Raw genomic sequence first — 27,493 nt, 5'->3', positions numbered from 1 at the left:
CCTTTTGGCAGAGAAGGTGATTTTTTAAAATATTATTAATACCTAATAATCACTAGGAGAAAAAGGCAGCCACACGTCAGTCTGTCTATCAGTTGAGGACATGCCCAGGAAAGATTTTTTAAAACAACTTTTGCCTCATTATAAGTCAGGAGAGAAATAAGAAATGAATAGGGATGTGCATGAACTAGTTTGGCGCTTCTGGGAAGCACTGAACCGTCTTGGGTGCCCACAGCCAAACCAGCAGAGTGGGAAGTGGGAAGCCATGTGTGTGCTGACACCGCGCACAGGCTGCAAGGAACAGTGGCACAGCTGCACGCAGCCTTTGGTAGAGCGAGTGGCACGCCCACAAAAGTGGCAGGGCAACAGTGGAGCAGGTAAGGACCTGCTTACCTGTTTTTTAAGGGAACCGCTCCCCGCCCCACCTGCGCCTACATGAGCTGTTTGTGCACATCCCTAGAAATGAAAGGGTTATGGAAAGAAAATGGGCTGACACCCAGACTAATGCTGCACTTGTGCAAACGTGATACTCTAGCTGGTTCTGCTAAGTGGGGAGCTTGTGTTTCAGACGAGTGCTGTGTTAGCACAAGTACCTTACACCAGGGATCCTCAACGTTGGGCCCCCAGATGTTCTTGGACTTCAATTCCCATAATCCCCAGGCCCAGTGGTCTTTGGCTGGGGATTATGGGAGTCGAAGTCCAAGAACATCTGGGGGCCCAACGTTGAGGATCCCTGCCTTACACAAAGGAAAGAGGAGTGTTGACATTCCAGACTGGTCCTTCTGCTAGCTGAAGATGCTGACAGCTTGCACAACCTTGTAATGTATCTGTGAATGTGTCCCAAAGAAGGCCTTCCACTAGTGGTTGCACACCACTGTGGAGCACCACAATTTTGTACAGCTCTGCAAACTTCAGTGTACACCATTTCCCTCGCTGTGCTGTCTCCTCACACTGCAGCCACGCTAATTGTTTCCCATCTGAGGATTGCTGACTTGAAACCAACATGTCCTCTGTGATATGTCCACTGCACAAGGGGAGGGAGGAGGGTGAAAACTCTCCTCCTCTGCTCCTGATTGGCTGGCTATGTGCTGAAGCTCTGCGTACCCCTCCCCTTGGCCTGATTTGACAGGCTTCAGGAAAACAGCACTAAGATTGATGGATGGATGGATGGATTGATTGATTGAATAAGTGCCATCAAGTAGGTGTCAACTTTTAGTGACCACATAGGTAGATTCTCTCCAGGATGATCTGTCTTCAGCTTGGCCTTTAAGGTCTCTCAGTGGTGCATTCATTGCTGTCGTAATCAAGTCCATCCACCTTGCTGCTGGTCGTCCTCTTCTTCTCTTTCCTTCCACTTTCCCCAACATTATGGACTTCTCAAGGGAGCTGGGTCTTCGCATAATGTGTCCGAAGTATGATAGTTTGAGCCTGGTCATTTGTGCCTCAAGTGAAAATTCTGGATTGGTTTGTTCTATGATCCATTTGTCTGTAAGTCTTCTCCAGCACCATAGTTCAAAAGTGTCAATACTTTTTGACATTACAGTACTCAATACACTTGAGTACTTATTTAAGTATCTCTACTTAAACATATCATGTACTGGAGGATGAGAAAGACCTTTACCTGATTGCCTGGAGAGCTGCTGCCAATCAGAGCAGACAGTATTGAGCTAGATGGACCAATGCTCTGAAACTGTAGAAAGCAGCTTGGAGGGGGAGGGCCACAGCTCAGTGGAAGAGCATTCGCTTTGCATGGGGACAGTCCCAGGCTCAATCCCTGGCAGCATCTCCACGTAGAGCTGAGAAAGATCTCTGTCTGAAATTGTGGACAGCTGCTGCCAGTCAGAGTAGACGGTACTGGGTTAAATGGACCAGTATCTTGACTCCGTATAAGGCAGCTTCATATGAAAGAAGGCTTAGACCTTATCCAAATGAGGGAAGCATGCAGTGATGCATACGTCCAGGTTAGATAAAGAAATACTAAAAGATCTGTTAAGGAATCTGCTGCTGCTGAACAAAACATAAATGGCTTTAAAACAGGATTAGACCCATTTGTGGAGGAGGAGAGGTCTATCGATGGTTCTTGGCCATGGTAGCCAAATGGAACCTCCATGTTCAGAGGCAGTATATCTGAATACCAAGTGTTGGGTACAGATAGCCCTGTATCCGATGAAATGGACTCTAATCCGTGCAAACATCTGTCCCAATAAATCTGTTAGCCTTTTAGAGGGCTAAAACATTTTATTTTTGTCTGCTGCAGCAAACTTAGCATGGCTCCTATTCCCCTGGAATGTGATGAAAAGGAAACTTAAAGATCCATTTTAATTTCATGTTTGCATTCAGAACTAGCTGGTAATTTCCCTTTCAGGATGAAGTGACTTTGGTTTTCCTTCTAACAGTTGTTGCTTGTTGTTTATACCAGAGGTTCTCAAACATGGGTCCTCAAATGTTATAGAACCACAACTCCCATCATCCCAGCTGCCATGGCCAAAGGACAATGGGAGTTGTAGTCCAACAGCATCTGGGGACCCATGTTTTAGCCAATGTCCATAATGAGCATACAAAACGGATCAGAGCAAGTCAGATTGTGTTACAGACTTCAAAAGACCAATTATATAAACCTGCTAAAAACAGGACAACACTTTAGATTAATGACCTATATGGGCAAATATTATCTGAAATCATCTCCTTTACAGCAAACAGCATTTATTGTGGGTGTCTTTTTTGAAGTTGAACAAGCTTGCATTGCTGAGATGGCAAAGTGAACAACATTGTTGGTAATCTGACCTTGCCACATAAAGAGCAAGGCAAGTTTTCTTCTCAACAGACCAGTTCAATTAATATTCAGTGTATCTTCTTATAGTAAGAACCACAAGCACTGATGGAGATTGTGATAAAAGCACTGATGGAGATTGTGATAAGCTCTTATGAATAAAACTTTAATAGCTGGTTTCACCACAATACTGATGAATGTTTAATTTGTTTGTGTTTTGATTGTGTTTTTAATGTATACAAAATGTTGTGTTGTTCCCCAAGGGAGGAATCTGTCTTGGACAAGTTCTTCACAACCAAACTGTTTACTGAACAGTGGTTATAAGAACCAGACTGCAACTTTGGCCTCTACAGAATGGTTTACATTTAACATTCATTTTGATGTGTTGCTATAATCGTGCTATAATAGAACAAGTTATTGTTCTTTATTGCAGGACTTCATAAAGAAGAAAGTATTAAACTTTTCAGTCTAGAGTGAAGTTGTAGCTTTTATTTGTTACCTCAGAAGTTCTAATTGTCCAATTGTCAACTAAACAGTCTCTTTCCTTTGGCATCCTTAAAAGTGCCCATTCGCAGAGACTTTTCAACATTGCATGGTGTGAAAGCACTGGATAAAGCCATCCTGCTGAAGCTACGTAGGTCTGGATCAGCTCAATGCCTGGATAGGTGACTACCTGGGAATCACGAAGCCCACCTTGAGTCCTATAATGGAAGGAAAGCAGGATATAAATTGTACTAAATTTATGATTTTATTAGTAGCAAATTAACAGGTTTGTTAATCAGCTGAATATGTTTAATAATGGCTGACAGCTCTCATATTTTATACATCTGTATGCTCCTAAAAGGTTGGCAGATCTGGTCAAAATGCTATTTCAGGACATTTAGGGCAGCTCAGCTCAGTACATATCAGTGTTCTTATTTATTTTATTTAACATACTGCTCAAAACTCACGTCTCTGGGAGGTTTGCAATAAAAATACAATTAAGACAAAACATTCTTAAAAAAATGTTAATGTGTTAACAACTATTAAAACTGCTTTTGCTGTGAGTTCACTAATTTTTCCTTCAGCAAATGTAAAAAGCTCCCCCAAAACTAATTCAGAAGTCTGGACAGTGTATTTATTCTTCTTTCAACCTTTTTCTAAGCAGCTTAAGGTGGCATATATAGGTTTCCTTCACCACAGCCCTGCGGGGTAAGTTAGACTGAAGCTCGGTGAGCTTCCTGGCTGAGCAGGAATTTATTTATTTACAAAATGTTTATCCTACCTTTCTGTATCATAATATCAAGATGGCTTACAGAAAAAGACATCCCCCCCCCCAAATTTTTAACCCAGTAAAAACCACTGCTTAGAAGAGCAGTGAAGCAACATGTGCCTGTCTAAATGTGGGCTGTGATAAGGCCAGGAGCACCTGTTCAGAGAGGTCATTCCACAATGTGAGTGCTACGGCAGAAAAGTCTGAGCCAGTTCTCACAACCATATGGGGGTGAGGTGGGGGGAAGGCATGCACCTACCTCATGCCTCTCTACAAACCACAAATTCCTGGAGTAACCCTATCCTAGTCAGTAATCTCTGGTTGTGTGAGAACAGGTTCCTTGCCTCTCATGCACTCCTATTGCACTTCTAATGGTAGTGTAACATGGACAAAGGCCTCAGTAGCAGAATTATGTTCTTGGGCAGGCTCAATAGGGAGGAGACCATTTTGAGCTGCAGATGTTTTGGTCCCAGACCAATTAGATTTAAAGGTCAAAGCCGGCACCTTCAGTTGTGCCCAGAAACAAACTGGTGAGCAGTACAGCTGAGTCTAGGGATGTGCACGGAACTGGTTTGGAGGCCCTTTATGGGCCTTCGAACCAGATCAAACGGCGAGCGGTTCCACCGGCTCGAAGGTAGGGGGTTCTGCTTTAAGGGCAGGGGAGGGTGCACTTACCCCTCCCTCTGCTTTTTCCCTGCTGGCGCTCAGTATTTTCAAAGTCCACTGGGACGGCAGTGTGCTGTCCTGTTTCCCCCTTTGCCAGAAGTAGGCGGAAGTATCCGATGCGCCAGCGCATGCCAGATGTGTTCGCGGGCACGTCACATGCTCGTGTGCACACGTTGGGCATGTGCGCATGCAGGCACATTGGATACTTATGCCTACTTCCGGTAAAAGGGGCAGCAGGGAGGTACGCTGCCGCCCAGGTGGACTTTGAAAACACAGAGTGCTAGAAGCTACTCTTGCTAGTAGCTCAGTGGTACTACTTTGCATCCCCAAAGTCCCAGGTTTGGTAGCTCCAAATAGGGCTGGAAAATCCTGGAGAGCTGCTGCCAGTCAGAGCTGACAGTGCAGAGTTAGCTGGACCAGTGTTCTGACTCAGTAGAAGGCAACTTTGTATGTTCCTGTTCAGCAAGGAGCAGCAAATAACTAGGAACCACCTTCAGTTCCACATTAACTTCTGCCATTCAGATCACAGTGTGTTAACCAGTTCACAGCGAGAGATACAGGTAAATTAACTCCAGGTAGGCCACCTAATGGTGCAGCGGGGAAGCAACCTGCCTAGAAAGCAGGAGACTGTTGGTTCGAATCCCCGCTGGTGTGTTTCCCAGAATATGGGAAACTCCTATATCGGGCAGCAGCAATGTAGGAAGGTGCTGAAAGGCATCCTCTCATACTGTGCAGGAGGAGGCAATGGTAAACTGCTCCTGTATTCTACCAAGAAAACCACTTGAACGCATGATCCACTTTTGGGACTCTCTGCCACAGGATGTGGTGACAGCCAACAACCTGGACGGCTTTAAGAGGGGTTTGGATGACTTCATGGAGGAGAGGTCTATCAATGGCTACTAGAAAGAGGGCTGTGGGTCACCTCCAGCCTCATAGGCAGGATGCCTCTCAGTACCAGTTGCAGGGGAGTAATGGCAGGAGAGAGGGCACGCCCTCAACTCCTGCCTGTGGCTTCCAGCAGCATCTGGTGGGCCACTGTGCGAAACAGGATGCTGGACTAGATGGGCCTTGAGCCTGATCCAGCAGGGCTGTTCTTATGTTCTTAACCACATGGCTCTGTGGTTGCTAGGAGTTGACCCTGATTCGACAGCACAATCTTTCTTTTACTCGGAGTTAAATAAGCAATGTGCTACGTGCATGACCTTGGGGTCAATCTTTATGTTCAGGAAAAACACATTGCACGGCATGTTTGGGATTGTACCACTTCAAAATCCAGAAGAGGAAATTGTACAATGGGATCTATCCCCACATCTAAAACTCCCTTTCTCTGGAAAGTTGCATGTCTAGAGTTCTTCCTGGATATAAGACCGTTTTTTGCAGCCCTAGTTAATATTCAGTAAGGCTTGTCTTCTTTATGTAAGAACAAAGTCATTATTCAAAGTCAACACTACAGGCTCTGAGGCTCTTTGAGACTCTCCAGTTATTGCTGGACTTAGGGTCATAGCTAGGGAGAGGGGGCCCATGTTCACCCCTCTCCCGGCAGCCCCTCGGAGCGAGGGGGATAATGGGGTGGAGCTGGGGGGCATTCAGGAGCTGGCGGCCCCAGGTCTCTTTGAACCCATCCACTCAATTATAGCTTAGCTGGACTACAATTCCCATCATCCCAATTTAATGATAAGAGTTATCGTCCAACTACAGGTTGGCCGCTCCTGCTATAGAGGGTTTGCTGAGGTTTAAAGACCCTGACAGGTTCTGAGAAATTAATTTACACACCATCTCAGACCAAACATCTAGACTCAAGTGCTGATGGGCAAGATTGCCAGAGATGGGGCTTGGCTTCAGTCACATGGTGGGAAGCAGGAAAATGAGGAGCCAAGCAGCCCCCTCCACAAACCAGCGGCCAGAAGGAACTGTGTAACACGGAAAGGGGCACCTCCGAGACAAGAAGAGGTGGATTCCATTGATTCGCAAAGCATTCTCGGACATGCTCAAAGTGAGCGAGGAGACCAGCAGGAAAGGCTGGGAGAGCGCAGAAAGAAGTAGCAGCAGCAGCAGCAGCAGCAGGAAGACAAAGAAGAAGGGGCTGGGCGGGGAAGCCGCTGAGCTACCACCTGCTGGTGAGAAAACTGGATTTTTGCTAGCCAGCAGCAACACACACACACACACACACACACGAGCCCCCCACTCACACACCACAACCGAAGCATGGAATGTGCAGCTCAAGGCTGTCTTTTGCAGTGCTTAGTGTGGACTTTTGCTTCATGATCAACGTCTGTCGATTTTAATATACTGTATGTGGTATATCAAATTATGCTTTGTTACATTTGAAAGAATATATTTACTCTTGATAAGAAAACAGAGGGGAGGGGGACTATATGCCCCTGCTGACTTGGCAAAGAGGCACCTTTTTAACGTGGTGGTTCTCTTTATTTTTTAGCAACTGGCCCTATCCACCCCCAGCACAGTACCTCTAGTGACTGTTGCTGGTGTCTTTCTTGTGCTTCATTTGAGATTGTGAGTCCTTCGGGGACAGGGACCCATCTTATTGATGTATTATTTCTCTGTGTAAACCGCCCTAAGCCATTTTTGGAAGGGCGGTATAGAAATCAAATCAAGTCAAATAAATAAAATATTGCCCCCAAAGCCCTCAGATTTGTATAGGCTGCCTCCTGTCTGTACTTGTTCATCTTTTAGTCTCACCTTGCCATACAGTCCCTACTTCTGTGTCTGGTGTGTGTATGAGTATTTATGCACATCAATGAAGGTAATTCTAGCCCATTAATACTTACACCGGAACCAATTTGTCTTTGTTCTTTTTGCGGCCAGAGACCACAGCTCAGTACCTAAGTGCACTTATTTTTTTGGAGTAAGCCCCTTTCATATGTTCCAAAGCTCTAGACTAGATAGAAGACCTCCAAGGTCTCTTCCAACTCTCAGATTCCAAGATTCTATGAATGCCATTGTACCATTCACGTTAAAGCACATGTGGGTATAAAGTGAACTGTATGTGTATAGTACAAAGTAATGTGTGACTGGTCCTATTTTACCAGGGACAGTTGTCTTTTTCTGGTACCTGTCCCTAGTTAAACACTTCCTCTGCTTTTCCTTTACTTTGCTTCTTGGAGAGAAAAATGTCAACTGTGCTGCAGTGTTCCCTCTAACAGGAATTATTGTTGACTACAACTCCCATAATCCCCAACCAAAGGCCATTGCAGCTGTGGGTGCTGGGAGTTATAGTGAACAACACCTGGAAATCCCTGTTAGAGGGAACAGTGCTGTGCTGTGTAATTTGAAGTCAGTGCGAGCATCCAGAAGTAGTTACTCATACGTAACTGAATTAATGGGATGAGTTAGTCTTATTGTGGCTTTCTTCCCCTAAAGTGACAAACTGTTTCCAGGAGGAAATCAAGATCGACTGACATCCTGTTGGAATCTCTCTCTTCACTCTTCCAACTGTTCCTGATTCCCAGCGGATTGTGCACTTTTGTGGAAAGGGAAATGACAGCAGCACAGCTGACTCAGGTATAGTGGTTTAGGAAACATCTCTAAATTCATTTATGTTGGGGGCAGAAGTAAGGAAGGGTATTTGTGTATATTTATTACTTAGATCAAGATATATACTAGCCGACCCCGCACAGAGCATCTGTGCGCTCTTTGAGGCCGGCGGTTACCTCTTCCCCCCACCTTCTGCCCCAGTCTACGCTTCCAGGCCCAGCCGCCTCTCCTCCCCACTGCCACTTCTGCCCCCACACTTTCTTTCCCCCCTCCTGGGCCTTGCCTCCATTGCCGGGCTGGGCATGCCGCCGCCACGGTGACCAATCCTCCTGGGTGTGCCTCAGCCAATCAGGCCCGTCTGCCGCCCAGCCAATCAGCTGGGCGCTGGGACGCACATTCCAAGAGGAGACCCAGGAGAATTACAGCACATTCCAAGAGCACACACCCAGGAGAATTATAGATAGACTAGTATCTTTCAGCCCGTTAAATTAATGGGCGCTAGTAGCCTTCTCCGCCCTCCCCCGCCGCCGCCTCCCGCCCGGGCCCACCGCCTGCTCCGGCCGGGGCCGGCGCCATCCGGGGCCGCTGCGGCCTCGCTCGGCTTCCCCCGCCGCCTCCTCGCTTTGCCCAGCCGTCCAGCGTCGGCGTTGGCTGTTTGTCCCCGGCGCAGCCGCCCAGTGGCGGCCGCTTCTCTTTGGCCTGCCGCTGCTCCTCCCCCCGCCCGGCGTCAGCGGTGGCCGCTTCTCCTTGGCCCACTGCTTCTCCGCCACCCGGCCAACATGGCGGCCGGCGCCTGCGGCCGTGTCTCCCTCGCCATGTTCTGCGCATGCGCACCACGCATGCGCAGAACACCCGAAAAAGACACGGACGCAGACACCAAGCATCTTAGTATATAGGATAGGTAGATAGATAGATAGATAGATAGATAGATAGATAGATAGATAGATAGATACTGACTTTCATCAAAGAATCTCCCAAGGTGGTGCATGAAAAAAAAACCCAGAAATGAATTAAAGTCCATAAAACAGTAATGAAAACAACAATACGATCAATACCTGCTCCCAAGGATTGCTGCCCGCTTGACAAGGTCATCTGAGGGGGCTCTGCTCAGGGTGCCAACAATGAGGGAGGCTTGGCTGTCATGCACACAGGTCAGGGCCTTCTCTGTTGCTGCCCCCAGACTCTGGAATGCTCTCCTATTGGCTATTCGCTCCTCGGTCTCCATCACGGCTTTTAGATAGCATGTGAAAGCTTGGCTTTTTACCCAGGCTTTTATGTGATTGTCTCCCCTGCTGCTTCTTTGTATTTTGTATGGTTATTTTATGCATGTATTTTTAAATCTTTGTAGTTAGATCTCTGTTTTTATTTTTTCGCTTAATATTTTAATTGTGCAATTTTTATAGTCTTGTTTTAAGTTTTCTATGTGAACCGCCTTGAGATTTTAATGAAAGGCAGTATACACATTTAGCAATAAGATAAATAAATAACCATAAAAACACAGCAACAGCAAGAGTATACTAAGGGCCAAAGTGTGGGTGAACAAAATAGCCTTCACCCAAAGTATACTCAAAGTGTCATATTTCTGGGTATAAGTGTAAACAGGAATGTGTTGTCCAGCCATGCCCATACATCACTATGTAGTGATGGCTACTAGCTTGGATGGCTCTTAAAAGGGACTTGGAAAATATCATGGAGGACATGGGGTCTATCAATGGCTACATTTCCAAGGGATCCAGTCTCCATACAGAGGCATAGTGTGCAGATAATGCAAGCATTCGTTTCACTTGATTCTGTACTGTTCAGACATTGTTTGGAATACTGTGTCCAGGCTTGGGCCCTGCATTTTAAGGACAATGACAAACTGGAATGAGTTCAGTGGATGCCAACCAAGATGGCTGCCAAGATGATTGCCAAGAAATTTGGGGCTGACAAAAGGAGGTACTTGTTCACACAACGCATAATTCACCTATGGAATTCTCTGCCACAAGATGTGGTGACAGCCTCCAGCCTGGATGGATTTAAGAAGGGTTTAGAGAAATTCATGGAGGACAAGTGGTCTATCAATGGCTGTTAGTCTGACGGCTATAGGCCACCTCCAGCCTAAGAGGCAAGATGCCTCTAAATACCAGTTCCAGGGGAGCAGCGGGAGAGAGGGCATGCCCTCAGCTTTTGCCTGTGGGTTTCCCAGAGGCATTTGGTGGGCCACTGTGTAAAACGGGATGCTGGACTGGATGGGCCTTGGGCCTGATCCAGCAGGGCTGTTCTTATGTCCTTCTGCTCTCTTGCTGTATGGCCATGCCTCCTGCTGTCCCCACATTAGGCTCTTGTCTATAGAAACTTCCGCTGAACTTGGGGAGACTTTCTGCCAGGGTCCTGAAACCATGAAGGGCCAGGGTTCCAGAACACAAGAGGAAAATCAGCACTTGCTTGCCTCAACACTCCCATTTCCCCTCTCCCTGGGTTCAATGAGTATATTATATCCAGAATTGCAATGCCTGAATATGGCTTATGTCTACAATGCATACATTTCTTTCTGTTCTTCTAGTCTCAGAGCCAAATGATATTCTGTATTAAATGCATCATTTGGACCCAGGTGCTTGCTTTTTCTAACTAAAATACCAGTTGTGTGTGCATGGAGGATGGGATCAGGATCAGGACCGTAGCATGGGAGCTGTGATGGCCCAAGACCCCTTTTACTCTTGAGAGAGGGTGCCAAACGTTGCTTCCCTTCCTTTTTTGTCAAATAGCAGTGATAGTTTTCATTTATTTAATGTGCATACCTGCATGCACACACTCACTTCTGGCACCTTCTCCTCCTTTGCATCAGTAATACTCACCACAACATACACCCTTCTCCCTTGCTGCTAGGCTGATAATGAGAGAGGGAGCAGAAGTGGAGGAGGAAATGGCAACAGAGTATGGTAGGAGGTCTCCAGTACTCTAATGCCCTTTCCTCCTCCTCCTCCTCCTCCTCCTCCTCCTCCTCTTTTTCTTTTTCTTCTTCTTCTTCTTCCTCTTCCTCTTCCTCTTCTTCCTTGTCCTCCTCCTCACTATCAGCCCAGCAGTGAGGGAAAAGGAGGAGGAGGCCACTGCATGTTGAAGAGCTGCTCAGATTCGAAGGCCAACAGAGGGAGGCAAGTGAGGCTGCAGGGGGTATTGTGCCACCCCACTGCCACTCCAATAATTCACCACTTGAAGTGACTGTCTCAGCTGGTTTCATGGAAGGTTCACCCCTGCATGGCATAGAGAGTTTTAACCCTTTCTCCCTATTCTGTCTCAGTCCAGATTAGGTCCCCCCCATGACTGCTATTTCAGTTAAAAAAGGCAAGCATGCAAGGTCAAACTGCAAGTTTAATTTAACATGTAGTTTGAACCTCATGAATGTCACAGTTGGTTCCTGTGGGTTCAGGGAGGAATTGTTGTAGGGTAGCAGTATAGCAGAAGGTATTCTGAAGCTTTTTCTGTACCAGAAGACTCAGGAAACTCAATTTTTTCTCTGAGTGATTGCAGGTTATTTCTGTTGCTGCAGGGGCTGAGTAGGATGTGTTCATTTTTCTTTCAGGGCTGTGTGACTTTTGAGGATGTGGCCATCTATTTCACAGAGGGGCAGTGGGCTCTGCTGGATCCCAAGCAAAGAGCTCTATACCTGGAAGTCATGCAGGAGAATTATGACAATGTGGCCTCCTTAGGTAAAGGTAAACATGGCCTCCTTTTCCTGTTTGATGATCATGTAGGAGGCAGTGTCCTCTCTAATTTTTCTCATCTGCTTGCGGAATGAATTTTGTTCTGGTGGCAGTATCAAGACAGTGTGTGCACATCTGCATTCAGAATGGGGCATTCCTGATTCAACCTGAGCAGGATCTAAAATTAAGTGAGCAGACATTTTTTAAAAGTGTGCACGCACGGCTTAGAGGGAACACTGGTAGGAGGGGAGCTCATGGAGGGCAGTTTGCTGACCTGCTTAACTTAGGGGATCCCCCAACTGTTTTTGGACTACAACTCCCATAATACCCTGCCACAGTGGCCAATAGCCAGGGATTATGGGAGTTGTAGGCCAACATCTGCAGCGGGGCTGAAGTTGAGCAGCCCTGCCTTACAGCCTGGAGCATGCCATGAAGCTATAATAACTGAGCATGCTGATGGTCTCCCTAGCATGCTGGCATCCCTGTCCCCCCACTGGTGCTGTCGTGAAAACTGCTGGCGCTGGGTGGCTACATACCTCCTTGCCAACCTGGCCAGCGTCAGACCGGAAGTGGTCACACGTGCACCAGCCACTTCCGGGCCAACACTGGCCAGGGCGGCAAGGAGGCATGCTGCCGCCCCGCACCAGCGGCTTTCACAACCGTGCCGGTGGGGGAAACGTGGCGGTGAGGGGAGGATGAGCACCCTCCCTGCTCCTTAAAGGTAACCCCCTCGCTGCTGAACCGGCGAAATGCCGGTTCGTCCAACCCAGTTTGTGCACATCCTTAATGATTGGTGCTGCAATGCTCAAGAAGCTTCCAACAGCACAGGCGCATCTCATGTAGCATGCCTGCAGCCTTAGCCAGGATGTTAACCGATGACTTTCCTTACAGGGTTGCTGTAAGGATGACATCCAGATGACATGCAAAGCATTTTGCACACTCAAAGTGCTGTCCAAATGCTGCTACTACTAATCTATCTATCTATCTATCTATCTATCACATTTGTATACCCACACCAAACTTCTGTCTCTAGCCGGTTTACAACAACATGAAACAAGTTAAAACACAAAAGTAAAAAAACTTTAAACAATTTAAAACCACAGTGAAATTAAAAAGCTCGGGTGAAAAGATAGGGCTTTAGGGACTTTTAAAAAGTTGTCAGAGATGGGGAGGTTCTTATCTCAACAGGGAGTGCATTCCAGAGTCTCAGGGCAGCAACAGAGAAGGCCCTTCTCTGCGTAGCCACCAGACAGGCTGGTGGCAGTTGCAGATGGACCTCTCCAGATGATCTCAATGGGCGATGGGGTTCATGGCAAAGAGGACGTTCTCTTAAATATTTATATACTGCTTTTCAACAAAAAAAGTGGTTTACATGGAGAAATGAACAAACAAGATGGTTCCAAAAGGGCTCACAACCTAAAAAGAAACATAAAGTAGACACCAGCAACAGCCAATGGAAGGATGCTGTGCTGTAGCTGAACAGGGAGAGTTGCTCTCCCCTGCTTAACGTAAGAGCTCCACCACTTCAAAAGATGCCTCTTTGCTCAGTTAGCAGTGATAATACTAAGTAGAAGAATACTAAGAAGAATACTAAGTTCCATTATAGGGGCAACTCTAGGTTTGAGGGGGCCCTCCACTCCTAGCTGAATGGTCCCTAAGAGAGTCACTCCAGCACCACCACAAGAAGGCTGTGGTCACAGAGATGGTCTCAGGGTCATCACCGGGCCCTTCTGCCCCAAGGCCCCTTGGCATTTGCCTAGCTGCACCTGCTACATTTCATTAGATTTCTTTTCTTCCTGGGCAGGATATCCACTTTGCAAATCTGACTTGATCTCCCTCCTTGAGGAAGGGGAAGAGCCATGGATCCCAAATCAGCAGGCTCTGGGAGTAAAGAAAGCACCATCAAACCACAGCTCTGGTGAGGGAACACAAAAGCCAACTGTAATAACCCTTGCTAACTGGGTATGAGGTGGGCACCTTTTATTTATTTATTTATTTATTCAATTTATATACTGCCCAAAAGTGGTATATTTCAGGGTGGTTTATATTAAAATAATAACAACAACAATTGACAATACAATTCAGCCATCCCAGGTCCTTGGGAAGGACTCGATGTCTGGATAAAACAAACCAGTCAATAACACCTGTCTGACTGTGTAAACAAGAAATAATAATAATAAAACAATTAAACTTAGAAAACATTTAAAACCAGATTTAAGTTAAATTAAAATTAGATATCATTAAAAGCCAGACTAAAAAGATGGGTCTTTAAGGCTTTCCTGAAGGCTTCCAAGGAAGATCATCCTTTAAAAGTAGTGGCTCTCTTATATTTAGCAGAGGGAGAGCAACTGTCCCAATCTAGCCCTACATAAGAACAGCCCTGCTGGATCAGGCCCAAGGATGCCCATCTAGTCCAGCATCCTGTTTCCCACAGTAACCCACCAGATGCCTCTGGGAAGCCCACAGGCAAAATGTGAAGGCATGACCTCTCTCTGTATTTAGCACCTCTCAACTGGATATGGCTGGTGTCTCATTTTTCCTTTCCTTTTTTAAAGATTGTGAGCGCTTTTGAGACGGGGAACTATCTCCTATCAATTTTTGCTCAGTAAACTGCTTTGAGAACTTTGTTTTGGAAAGTGATATATAGATTTTCTGGAAAAGCAAACAATATAACAGTGGCTGACATCCAGTTTATCTAAATGCTGGTGCAGGGAAGACTGCACTGATGCTATGTGGGGAGGCTGATTTTCATCAATCTCCCTTTCTCTCTGAAGCTGACAGTGGCTCCCAAAAATATTCCCTGAGTGCTGCGTGATCCTCAAGGATATATTTTTGGGAGTCATAGCTTTAGAGGGGAGGGGAGACTAACAAAGATGCTACAGCCCCTAGTACCAGTGCTTTGTTATGAGTCTGGATATTGGCCGATAATAATACTCTGGAATTCTTATATCATCAAATTAAAGCCTGCTAATTCCCCTCCTTATTGAGGAAAGAGGCACCTTTTTAAAGTGGTGATTCTCATTATTTAGCAGGGGGAGAGCAACTGGCCCTCTCCATCCCCAGCACAGCATTCTTCCACTGGCTGTTGCTGGTATCTATATTATGTTTCTTTTTAGATGGTGAGCCCTTTGAGGATAGGGAGCCATGTTATTTTATTTATTTATTTATTTATATCTATGCAAAACAGTATATAAATATTTGTAAAGCTGGCATTTTTATGGGATTAAATTCATTCATCACTTGATAGGGTCTGTCTCACCATCTCCTATCTTTCTCCTGCTCAGAATTTCCTGATCTGATAATAAAGCTGGAGCAAGCAGAGACACCTTCAATATGGATTCACTACGGCTTTGGCAAAACCAATGCATTTTCAGGTGGGGGATGGCTTAAACTAATTCAGTGTGTAATCAAATCCTGTCGTAACCTTCAGTTTCCAAATTACACAATGAGTGTTATTTCGTATGTGTACATATGTTTCCTTGATGTTGTTGTTAGAAGGGACCCTCCAAATGACAAAAATATTGGAAAAACCAGGATTTACTTATCACTCTTATATCCCACCCTTCTTCCAAAAAGGTGGCACACACAATTCTCCCCCCACTTTTATCCTCACAACAATCCTGTGAGGTAGTTTAGACTTGGAAAGAGTGACTGATATCCTAAAAATGCTAGTGCAGCAGGACTGTGTTCCAGACTAAGAATGAAGACTAAGGAAAAACGATCTTCCATTCCTTCCACCTGCTGCCTGCACCACCCAAAAATATATCCCTGAGGCTCGGGGATATTTTCAGGTGGTGCAGACACCTGCGGAACAAAGGAGAGATTATTTTTCCTTAGTCTGCATTCTTAAGCCCCATTTACATGTTATGTTCAACATACAATCTGTGTATGTACAGTGTACACAGGAACATATCAGGTACAGTTTTTCACGTATGTTGAATGCATATGCAATTTGTGTAAAGTGATGCCCTCCCTTACTCCCTTGCAACTAGTACTCAGAGGCATCCTGCCTTTGAGGCTGGAGGTGGCCTGTAGGCATATTACTAAAAGCGCATCCTTGTTTCTTTAACATTGAATAGTCACCAAATCGAATCTGTGGTGGAAGGCAGGGAGAGTTTACCCTTGCCAGGATCCCAGTCTAGATCAAGACCCCACGTCTAACATTTGCCAAGGGGAAACGGTTTTCATTGGTGAGAGTTTTCTCTCTCTTGGCAAATAGCATGGGGGAGGGTGATTCAGATCAAGATCCAGGGGCGGTGTGTGTGTGTGGCGGCTGATTGGTTAGTTGGTTGGTTATAGTCCCCCCACCCCGCATTCCTGATCCTTGGAAGGAGGTCCTGATTTAGCTGTTTTTCAACTTTAAACAAGCACATGTTTAAAGCAACATGGAGTTTGACCATGAGGAAGGCACCACCACTGAGGCGGCCCCATTTCTTCTCACCACCACACAGCTTGCCTCACATGCCACAGCACATAAATCAGGGCCTTGTCACATGATCTCAACATCCAGAGAGCCACATTTGTTTGGCATTGATATCTTGGTGTCCCCTTCATTTTTGAAGTAATTGTCTTCTTTTTCTAAATCAGCTAATGGGCGTGTAAAGGAGGAGGAAACCTTTCAGCTAGAAAGCACTGCCCACATGGAAACAAGTGCAACATCATTAACCGCAGTCAAAGATAATTTGTCTCACCAAAAGGGCATAGCAGCAGAGAGGCAGCAAGGGATTAATCCCAGGAAGAAAGTGGGCAAGAATGAATTTTGTGGGAAATGGATCAGGGGAATAAATGAAACCAAAGGACAAAGGATAATCCATGCGGCTGCAAAAACACAGACATGGGGCTCTAATATTCGAAGGCATAAGAAGAATCATATTGGAGAGAAAAGATACAAATGCTTTGTCTGTGTGAAAAGCTTCAATAGAAGATCAAACCTCATTACACATGAGAGAACCCATACTGGAGAGAAACCCTATCCATGCTCTGTCTGTGGGAGGAGTTTCAATCGTAACCCAAACCTAACAAGGCATATGAGAATCCACACTGGAGAGAAGGCATACACATGCTCAGTCTGTGACAAACGTTTCCATGACAGATCAAACCACATGAGACATGAAAACACCCATACAGGAGAAAAACCATATAAATGCACAGTCTGTGGGAAAAGCTTCAGCTGCAATGCTTACCGTATTCTACACAGGAGGATCCACACAGGGGAAAAACCCTATCGGTGTTCCTTCTGTACGAAAAGCTTCAATCAGAAGCCCAACCTCATGATGCACATGAGAACCCACACAGGAGAAAAACCATTCACATGTTCAGCCTGTAGTAAAAATTTCAGTTGTAAGGCACGGCTTATTAAACATGAGCAAATCCACACGGGAGAGAGGATGCACACAGAAGAGAAGCCATACGCATGCTCAGTCTGTGGAAGATGCTTCCATCAGAAGTCAAACCTTATAAGTCATGAAGGAATCCATACAGGAGAGAAACCATATGCATGCACACTCTGTGGCAAACACTTCAGTCGCAAAGCCACTCTGATTAGACATGGGAGAATCCATACAGGAGAAAAAGCATACATGTGCTCGGTCTGTGGGAAAAGCTTTCATGATAGATCAAACCACGAGAGACACAAAAAAACTCACACAGGAGAAAGACCATACAAATGCTCCATCTGTGGCAAAAGCTTCAGTTTTAAAGAATACGTGACTAAACATGAGAGAATCCACACTGGAGAGAAACCTTATCAGTGCTCAGTGTGTAGGAAAAAATTTAACCAGAGACCAAATCTCATTAGTCATGAAAGAATGCACAGGGAAGAAAAACCCTATCCATGTTCAGTGTGTGGGAAAAGTTTTGGTTATAAATCCCGCCTTATTAAACATGAGAAAATTCATACAGGCGAGAGAACCCAAATGGGAGAGAAACCGCATAGATGCTCAATCTGTGGGAACAGATTCACTGAAAAATCAAACCTTATTGCGCATGTGAGAATCCACACAGAAGAAAAGCCCTACACATGCTCCGCCTGTGGGAAAAGTTTCAACCAAAGATCCAACCTTATCACACATGAGAGAACTCATACAGGGGAAAAACCTTACACCTGCTCAGCATGTAGGAAAAGTTTCAGCCGCAAAGCTAGCCTGATCAGACATGAGAGAATCCATACAGGAGAGAAGCCATACATGTGCCCAGTGTGTGGGAAAAGCTTCCGGGCTAAGACAAACCAGATTCGACACGAGCGAATTCACACGTGATATGGCCTGCTAGAGTAAAAAGGAGCTCAAATTGCTGTGAACATACTTTGAGATAGTTTTTAATTTATATGTGACTGTAGCATAGCAGCAAATAGAAAGCTGTTATGTTATTTGGCTGAGTATTCCAGCACTGCCACTGCCTCCTCTTGGGGAATAAATAAACCATATATGCAGTGTTCTCTCATTTCAAGCAAATGGCTGTAGGGTACTTTCTTTTCATGTAGGAGGCAGTGGTGGCAGCAGCGGCAGCAACAGAAACAGAATCATGGAATTGGAAGAGCTGGAAGGGATCTTGGAGATCATCTAGTTCAACCCCTTGCTCAGTGAAAGAATCTGTTGCAGCATTCCTGACAGATGGGCATCCAGCCTCCGTTTAGAATACGAATACGACAAATATTTATATACCGCTTTCAACAAAAGTTCCCAAAGCAGTTTGCATAGACATAAATACAAAAATAAAATGGCTCCCTGTCCCCAAAGGGCTCACAATCTAAAAAAGGAAATTAAGATAGACACCAGCAATAGCCACTGGAAGGATGCTGTGCTGGGGATGGATAGGGCCAGTTGCGCTCCCCCTGCTCAATAAAGAGAATCACCACTTTTAAAAGATGCCTCTTTGCTCAGTTAGCAGGGGATAAAAGCCTCCATGAAGAAGGTTCCATCACTGCAGGAAGCAAATTGTATCACTGCTGAAGAGCTCTTCCTGTTGAATCTGCTTCCTTGTGATTGGCACCAACAGGCTGAAATTACATGGAAGCAGATTGAGGCTGGACACAACGAAGAGTTTCTTAGTGGTCAGAGTTGTTCAGCTGTGGAACCGTCTGCCTCGTAGTGGTAGCCTGAGTCTACAATTTTGAGTCTACGGAAGCAGAGTCTACAATTTTGGAAACGGTTGTTAAAGCATTTGTTATTTTTAATGATCGTTGTTATTTCTCTGTGTGTGTGTTATTTCTGTGTGTGTGTTTTCTAAGCTAGAAAACCTAGGTGGACTGGAGTCCTCCACAGAAACCCTGTGGGTGACTATACAAGGCCGGAAAGGGAACGTGCTACTGGGGATGTGCTATCGCCCTCCGGATCATAATGCTGACAGTGACTGGGAGTTGCAGGAGGAAATCAGGGAGGTGTCAAGGAGAAGCAGGGCTGTAATTATGGGTGATTTCAATTACCCACACATAGACTGGGTAAATTCACATTCAAGTCAGGACAAAGAGGTCAAATTTCTAGATACGCTAAATGACTGTGCCCTAGAACAGTTGGTCATGGAACCAACCAGAGAGAAGGCGACCTTGGATCTAATTCTGAGTGACACCCAGGACCTGGTGCGTGATGTCAGTGTCATCATCCCTTTAGGGAACAGTGACCACAGTGCCATCAAATTCAGCATACATGCGGGGAGAGAATCACCAAGGATGTCTAACACAGACATTTTGAATTTCAGAAGAGGAAACTTCTCTAAAATGAGGAGTATGGTGAAAAGAAAGCTGAGGGGGGAAATCAGGAGAGTCACTTCGCTCCAGAGTGCATGGAGTTTACTCAAAACCACAATACTAGAAGCCCAGTTAGATTGTATACCCAAAAGGCGGAAAGGTACCACTAAGTCCAGGAGGATGCCAGCATGGCTAACAGGTAATGTAAAGGAAGCCATAAAAGGGAAGAAGACTTCCTTCCAAAATTGGAAGGCCTGTCCAAACGAAGAGAACAGAAAGGAACACAAACTCTGGGAAAAGAAATGCAAGGTGACAATAAGGGAGGCAAAAAGAGAGTTTGAGGAACATTTAGCCAAAAATATCAAGGGGAATAACAAAAACTTCTTTAAGTACATCAGAAGCAGGAAACCTGCCAGGGAGGCAGTTGTACCATTAGACAATGAGGGAGTGAAAGGGATTATTAAGGAGGATATGGAGGTTGCAGAGAAGCTGAATGAGTTCTTTGCGTCTGTCTTCATGGCAGAGGATACTGAGCATATACCTGTTCCTGAACCAGGCTTTTTAGGGTTGGAGGCTAGAGAGCTGAGTCAGATAGAAGTGACAAGGGATGATGTTCTAAAGTGTCTGGAAAAACTGAAAGCTAACAAATCACCAGGGCTGGATGGCATCCATCCAAGAGTCCTCCAAGAACTCAAATGTGAAATTGCCAACTTCCTTGCTAAAATATTTAACTTATCCCTGAAATCGGGCTCTGTACCAGAGGACTGGAGAGTAGCAAATGTAACACCGATTTTCAAGAAGGGATCCAGGGGCGATCCGGGAAATTACAGGCCGGTTAGCCTAACGTCCATTCCAGGCAAATTGATGGAAAGCATCCTCAAGGATAAAATTGTAAAGCACCTAGAAGAACAGGCCCTGCTGGGAGTGAGCCAGCATGGCTTCCGCAAAGGTAAATCTTGCCTCACCAATCTTTTGGACTTCTTTGAGAGTGTCAACAAGTGTGTGGATCAAGGTGATCCAGTTGACATAGTCTGCCTGGACTTCCAAAAAGCTTTTGACGAAGTTCCTCATCAAAGACTCCTGAGGAAACTTAGCGGTCATGGGATAAGGGGACAAGTACATGTGTGGATTGCTAACTGGTTGAAAGACAGGAAACAGAGGGTAGGTATAAATGGAGAGTTTTCACAATGGAGGGAAGTAAGAAGTGGTGTCCCCCAGGGATCTGTACTGGGACCGGTGCTTTTTAATTTATTCATACATGATCTAGAAGCAGGGGTAAGCAGTGATGTGGCCAGATTTGCAGATGATACCAAACTCTTCCGGGTAGTGAAATCCAAAACGGATTGTGAAGAGCTCCTAAAGGATCTCTCCGAACTGGAGGAGTGGGCGACAAAATGGCAAATGTGGTTCAATGTTAGCAAGTGTAAAGTGATGCACATTGGGACAAAAACCCCAACTTCAAGTATACGCTGATGGGATCCGAGCTTTCGGTGACGGACCAGGAGAGGGATCTTGGGGTCGTGGTGGACAGCTCGTTGAAAGTGTCGACTCAATGTGCGGCAGCTGTGAAAAAGGCAAATTCAATGCTAGGGATCATTAGAAAGGGGATTGAAAATAAAATGGCTAACATTATCATGCCCTTATACAAAACTATGGTGCGACCACACTTGGAGTACTGCGTACAATTCTGGTCACCACAGCTTAAAAAGGACATTGTTGAACTGGAGAAGGTACAGAAGAGGGCAACCAAGATGATCAGGGGCCTAGAGCACCTTTTTTATGAGGCAAGACTACAATACCTGGGGCTTTTTCGTTTAGAAAAAAGACGACTGTGGGGAGACATGATAGAGGTCTATAAAATCATGCATGGTGTGGAGATAGAGAAATTCTTTTCCCTCTCACACAACACTAGAACCAGGGGTCACTCCATGAAATTGATTGCCAGGAGGTCTAGGACCAACAAACGGAAGTACTTTTTCACACAACGCGTGATCCACTTGTGGAACTCTCTGCCACAGGATGTGGTGACAGCCAACAACCTGGATGGCTTTATGGAGGAGAGGTCTATCAATGGCTACTAGTTGGAGGGCTGTGGGCCACCTCCAGCCTCAAAGGCAGGATGCCTCTGAGTACCTGTTGCAGGGGAGTAACAGTAGGAGAGAGGGCACGCCCTCAACTCCTGTCTGTGCCTTCCAGCGGCATCTGGTTGGCCACTGTGCGAAACAGGATGCTGGACTAGATGGGCATTGAGCCTGATCCAGCAGGGCTGTTCTTATTTACGTTCTTATGTGTGTGTTTAAGGGGAAATGAAATACAGATTTAAAGTGAACACAAATTACCTGCTACTTGTTGTGTCCTTATTCACTGCTGAATAATCATGAGGTGGGATCACACTGCCACTATTAATGAATCCACAAATTCCATTTAATTGTTTTAGTGTTTTTAAACATTTTATAACAATTTATATTTTGCAACAACATGCCCAAGTTGCCCCCCACCCCGCCCCCATACCCTCCCGCAAGAAAGAAGAGGAAGGGGAAAGAAAGAAAGAAAAAGAAAGAAAGAAAGAAAGAACAGAAGAGGAAAAAATGGAGAGAAGGGAGAATCACCCTTGAACTAAGATGTGGATAGGTCAGAAAGATTCTTATTCTAAGAAAAGAATAAGAGAGTTATTCCAAATTTCAGTCCATTTATCCAATTTATTTACTTTTAAGAGGGCCCATTTTTCATGTGCCGCAACTTAAGCAGGTCCTGTACCCAATCCTCACACTGAGGGGGATTGGGAGATTTCCACAGCCTCAATATCAACCTCTTGGCAACCAGCAGGCTCCGCCAAAGCCATTGTTTAGAGCTGTATTTTAGTCCCCAGCTGGTTGGAATAAACCCCAACAACACTGCATTTGATCCTTCAGTGCAAGAGAAGAATCCAGCACTAAGTTAATTTGCATAGTGACCTCTCTCCAGAAGCCTTGCACTATGGAACATTCCCAGAACATATGTGTTAAATTGGCCTGTGGATTGTTGCATCTCCAACAGTTACTATTTGAGGACATTTTTAATCGCATAAGGTATAGAAGAGTCCAGTAAGCCCTGAAAACAATCTTCTGCTGGATGAGGCTCAGTTTAAGATCCAATATACTGCACTGAACACTACTTAAAATATTTTGCCATTGCTCAGGTGACAGATTATCAGAAAGTTCCAAGTTCCATTTGTCCCTAAGTAAATCTAACCCAGGGTCTATGTCTCTGTGCTCACTGGCATATAGGTACTTATTTAGTGTTGGGAGAGAGGCCATCTTAATGGCAAGCCCAAAGATAGCTGGAGTTGCTGGGGTCGCCAAGGTGTCTGGACCAAATTGAGCCGATATGATATGTCTCAGTTGCATATGCTGCCAGGCACATGCCGGTGGTAGATGGAACTCCTCTTGCAGGAGCGCAAAGGGTTTGTAGCTATCATTTACATTTTTCAGCTGTGATAACCAGTAAATCCCTTTATCAATCCAATGTTTCCACAGAATTGGTTGTTTGCCTATCAATATATGTGGGTTACCCCACAGTGTCATATCCATGTGGGCACAGGGATCAAAGTTTAGTTGCCTTGCCAGTTCCTTCCAGGCGTGTCGGGCTGCTAGTATAGTAGGGGATTGGTAGTGGGGATGTTTAAGATATCTGGAGCCAAGTGCTTCCCATCCCTCCAAGGGTTTCAGTTCTGCTAGCTCCACTTGAGCCCATTCTGGCCTTTCCCCATCTGTGTTGGCATGCCAATGGATAGCTTGTGCAATTAAAAACGTGTTATGGTACAATCTAAGATTCACTAGGTTGAAGCCCCCTTTGTCTGTGGGCAACTGGAGTTTATTAAAAGCAACCTGAGGCCTGCCATTACTCCAGAGGAATCTCCTCACAGCTCTGTCAATTTCTCTAAAGTATCTTTGAGGAATAAGCAACGGAAGCCCTCTTAAAGTATAAATACATCTGGGCATAACATTCATTTTTACTACAGCTATCTTACCCCACAAACTCAGCAGAAGGTCAGCTCAGCGGAAGAAGTCTATCTTAATCTGTGAAAGTATTTTATCTAAATTAGTTTTGACAATTAGATTAGGTTGTTTAGTAATTAGAATACCTGAGTATTTCACGTAGTCTGTTTTCCAAGTAAAGGGCCAGGGCATATCCCTATGAGAGAGGGGCAATTTCCCAATGGACATGGCCAAAATTCGGATTTGTGCCAATTAATTTTGTATCCAGAGAGGTCCCCAAATTGGTATAGTAATTCCATAAGTTTAGGGACAGATTCCTGTGGTTTGGAAAGAAACAAGAGGGTGTCATCTGCACATAATGCAATTTTATGTTCTTGTCCATCTACCTCGATCCCCTTAATACCTGCATTTTGCCTCACTGCACAAGCCAGAGGTTCAAGGGCCAAGTCGAAGAGCAATGGAGATAAGGGACAGCCCTGTCTGACTCCGCACTGAAGGGAGATGGGTTCCATCTGCTGGCCGTTAGTATTGATCCTAGCTGAAGGCATTTTATAGATTGTCCGCACCCAAATTACAAAAGAGGTAGGGAATCTGAATTTCTCAAGAGTTGCCAAGAGGAAGTCTCTATGTACTTTATCAAAGGCCTTTTCAGCGTCAAGGGACAGCAGCAGAGCCTGGTCGGTCCTACGGGGCGTAATGTGGATGAGATTATGAACCAGACGTATATTATCTGCTCCCTGCCGCTTAGGGATAAAGCCAACCTGTCCTGGATGTATAATTGTATGTACACAGCTATTAAGATGGGTTGCCAAGATTGTAGCAAAGATTTTGACATCAACATTCAGTAATGATATTGGTCTATAATTTTCACATTGCTGCGGGTCCCTTTGTGGTTTTGGTATGAGAGACACATTTGCTACGTACATCGTTTTAGGCAATTCATGTGTATTTGCAGCTTTGGTGGCCACCTCAGCCAGTAGTGGGGCTGGGTTCTCAGAGAATGTTTTGTACCAATCAGATGGGTACCCATCCTCACCTGGAGCCTTTCCAGGTTTAATTTTTTTAATTGCTTCCTGGATTTCAGCCAAGGATATGGGTGCGGCAAGATGTGTGGCTTGTGTATCAGTGAGGGTCGGCATCTGAATTTTATCTAGGAAGTGTTGGATCTCTTCACACCCATAGGAGGGGGCATGATTATATAGTGCTAAGTAAAAATTTTCAAATGCTGCATTAATTGCCTTATTATCAGTATGTAAATGCCCATTACTGTCTTTGATGCCTGCTATATGGGAGTGATTTTGTATTTGTTTGATTCTAAAGGCCAGCAGTTTGCCAGCTTTTTCTCCTGATTCCCAGTACGTTTGCCTTGAGCAAGCTAGAAGGAAGTCAGCCTGCCTGGCATGTAATAGATTCACTTCATATTGTAGCTTCAGAAGACTAGAGTAGGAACGAGGGGCTGGGCTGGTATTGTATTCCAACCAAGCTGCTTTGAGTTTCTCTTCCAATTCTTTAATGTTCTTGAGCTGTTCCTTTTTTAAAAATGAGGCAAAGGCTATAATTCTGCCTCGTTAGTAAGCCTTAAGGGTATCCCAAAGAAGTGCCAAGCTAGTCTCAGGTTTTCTATTAAACTTCAAAAACTCTTGAATTTCAGATCCAATCATTGTAATGAATTTGGGGTCCTTTAATTGTTTTTTTCAGGCGGGGTAGGAGTTGGGGGAGTGTGACTTTATCTTAGTTGAATGTTTTACAAAGTTTTTGGTGTTCAGGAAGTTCTACATTGTGGTTTGAGCTCACATGATTATATTATTTGGTAGGTATTTCTAGAACTTCAGTCAAAACAATTTTGAAAATTTTATCATTTGGATTCTAATTTTATCATTTGGAGCCTGATCACTCTGTTGGGCTGGGTAGGGTTTTGCCAAGTGTGCAGACTTAAAATAGCCTTTAATAACTATGCAATCTGACCTACACTTTGCTAGGATTAAGCTCCATTGAACACAGTGAGACTTACTTCTGAGTAAACATCAACAGGATTGCACTGTCCAGCTTCAAGGGGTGACAAAATCCTTTGTTTCTTCCAAGGTTTATTCTAAGCCAAGGCTTTTACAAGAAAAAATGGGCAAATGTGGGTATAGTTATGCACTGACACCATTTCCCATGTTTACAGCAAATATAAATGGATTAACCCTTATAAGATGTGCTTTTCATCTAATAAATGGTTTCTGTGAATCACAATTATTCCTTACCTTTCTAAAGGTCTATTCAGATAGTACGTTGTATGTGCATATAGATGTCTGTACACATGCACATGTTTTTGTGCGAAGGATTGTACATGTATTCATTTTAGAAGTGAATCTGGGTACCCTCAAATGCAGGGTACAGATAGGAAATGTCCTGCTGTATGTTGGACATATTGGTCTATCTTGGACTGTACATGTCCGACTGGCCCAAACATGTGCATTTCACATGCGTTTCCTATGAGCACACATGTCCTTTCCCACTTCTGGCATGCCAGGGCAACTTTCCCTATTTGCATGGGAGGGAGGCTGTTTGTCCCAAGTATAATTAGTATAGAACTCCAAGTATTAATATTTGTAGCACATGCAAAAGAATGGTTTAGTTCAGGAGTTCCCAACCTGTGATATTCCAGATGTTGATGAACAACTCCCATCATCCCCAGCAACATCTGGGGTACCACAGGTTGGAAACCCCTGGTTTAGTTGGGCCACACCTCCTCATGTGAGTCAGGAAAGGCACCTTGGGGCACAAAAGGGGGAGAAGGACATGCATCCTCAGGGGCAGCTTTCCCATGAGGCAATGGACTCAGGAGACAAGAGTGCTGGGGGCAAGTGCAAGCACCCATTTAAAAAGTGAATTGGGGCACAGCCTCCCTCAAATGCAGTTCAAGCTAGGACCAATGCTCCTTTTAAGGTGTGTGCATACACACAAGTCTGTTTATGACCCTCAAGTTAATTTGAGATCCCGCTCAGGTTCAATCAGGAAGGTCCCATTTTGAATGACATGTGCACACACTGCCTTGATATCACCACCCAGAACAAATCTCATTAGGGAACACTGGCTAGAACATGTACTGCTATATGTGTGTCGAACATAAGATGTTAATAATGGTACATTAATACAGTTCTGTACATATGCACACTTTGGATTGTATGTGCACTGAATATAGCATGGGAATAAGGCTAGATTCTACATTGGTTGAATATAACATGAATAAGGCCAGAAATTGATTGTAACCAACTTTACTGAATACCAGAAAGGAAATAGAAGACAATTACCTCCTAAATGCCAATGAACAAAAGTTACAAAGGAGATATTATTATACATGGCACTGCACAGTTTATAACACACAGAAACCCATGAAGTCCTGCAGTCAGATGATCATGATTAGGATAGTGCGCCTAGTGGTCAGCACCCTCACAGCACAAAACTGGTGAAGAGAAGGAAATGTCTGGGTGCCCTCTCCCACCTAAGAGACAATCAACTCATTGTACGTTCATGACATCTTCAATTGCTTTCTATACACCAGTGATTTTCAAAGGGCGTCCTAGGAAACCTTGGTATTCCTTCAAAACTTACCAGGGTTTCCTCAGTGAGAAGATTTGTAATGAGAGGGAAGCTTCCCTGAAAGGTTTTCAGTTATTCAGAATGCATACAGCCCTGCTTGCTACTCAAATTCTTCTTTCAGTCTCTGATTTTGGTCAAAACTGTTGTGTGAAGTAACTTCAATTGAACAAATTGAAGTAACAGTAATGCAGTAACTGTTCAATTTAACAAAGTCTTAAGTGTCTTATTTCCTGCTGGGCTTTTAGAGGATAATTAACATGAGACAGAGAGGGGAGATAAAGCAGAGATTTCCTTTTAAAGGGACAAACAGCTCCCTGAACATTTTATTGTTTAAATATTGAAATGAGCAGTGTAGTGGTTAGAGTGCTGGACTAGTTCAACAAG

General features: G+C 44.8%; 1 protein-coding gene across 4 annotated transcripts; it reads left to right on the top strand.

Annotated features, from left to right (window-relative positions):
- Positions 1–6,550: 6,550 nt before the first annotated feature.
- Positions 6,551–19,037, top strand: LOC128343058 (zinc finger protein 84-like). 4 transcript variants are annotated; one of them, XM_053291510.1, is made up of 6 exons: positions 6,551–6,802; positions 8,067–8,207; positions 11,743–11,869; positions 13,668–13,781; positions 15,148–15,237; positions 16,451–19,037. In XM_053291510.1, exons 2-6 carry the CDS (start codon positions 8,184–8,186, stop codon positions 18,118–18,120), a joined length of 2,025 nt encoding a protein of 674 aa, XP_053147485.1. In that variant the 5' UTR covers positions 6,551–6,802; positions 8,067–8,183; the 3' UTR covers positions 18,121–19,037. The 4 variants fall into 4 exon arrangements, with proteins under 4 accessions (XP_053147485.1, XP_053147484.1, XP_053147487.1 ...); XM_053291509.1 differs by having other exon boundaries at positions 11,743–11,875; XM_053291512.1 differs by lacking the exon at positions 13,668–13,781.
- The last annotated feature ends 8,456 nt before the right edge of the window (positions 19,038–27,493 follow it).

This window comes from Hemicordylus capensis, chromosome 2 (assembly GCF_027244095.1).
Source record: "Hemicordylus capensis ecotype Gifberg chromosome 2, rHemCap1.1.pri, whole genome shotgun sequence".
Classification (NCBI taxonomy): Eukaryota; Metazoa; Chordata; class Lepidosauria; order Squamata; family Cordylidae; genus Hemicordylus; species Hemicordylus capensis.
The sequence above is the reverse complement of the archived record's forward strand: the minus strand, read 5'-3'. Positions and strand labels throughout refer to the sequence as shown.

Coding starts and splice junctions, on each gene's coding strand:
- LOC128343058 (XM_053291509.1), top strand. CDS start 8,184: ATGACAGCAGCACAGCTGACTCAG. Junction 8,208..11,742: donor CAGCAGCACAGCTGACTCAG/GTATAGTGGTTT, acceptor TTTTTCTTTCAG/GGCTGTGTGACTTTTGAGGA. Junction 15,238..16,450: donor CAAAACCAATGCATTTTCAG/GTGGGGGATGGC, acceptor TTTCTAAATCAG/CTAATGGGCGTGTAAAGGAG.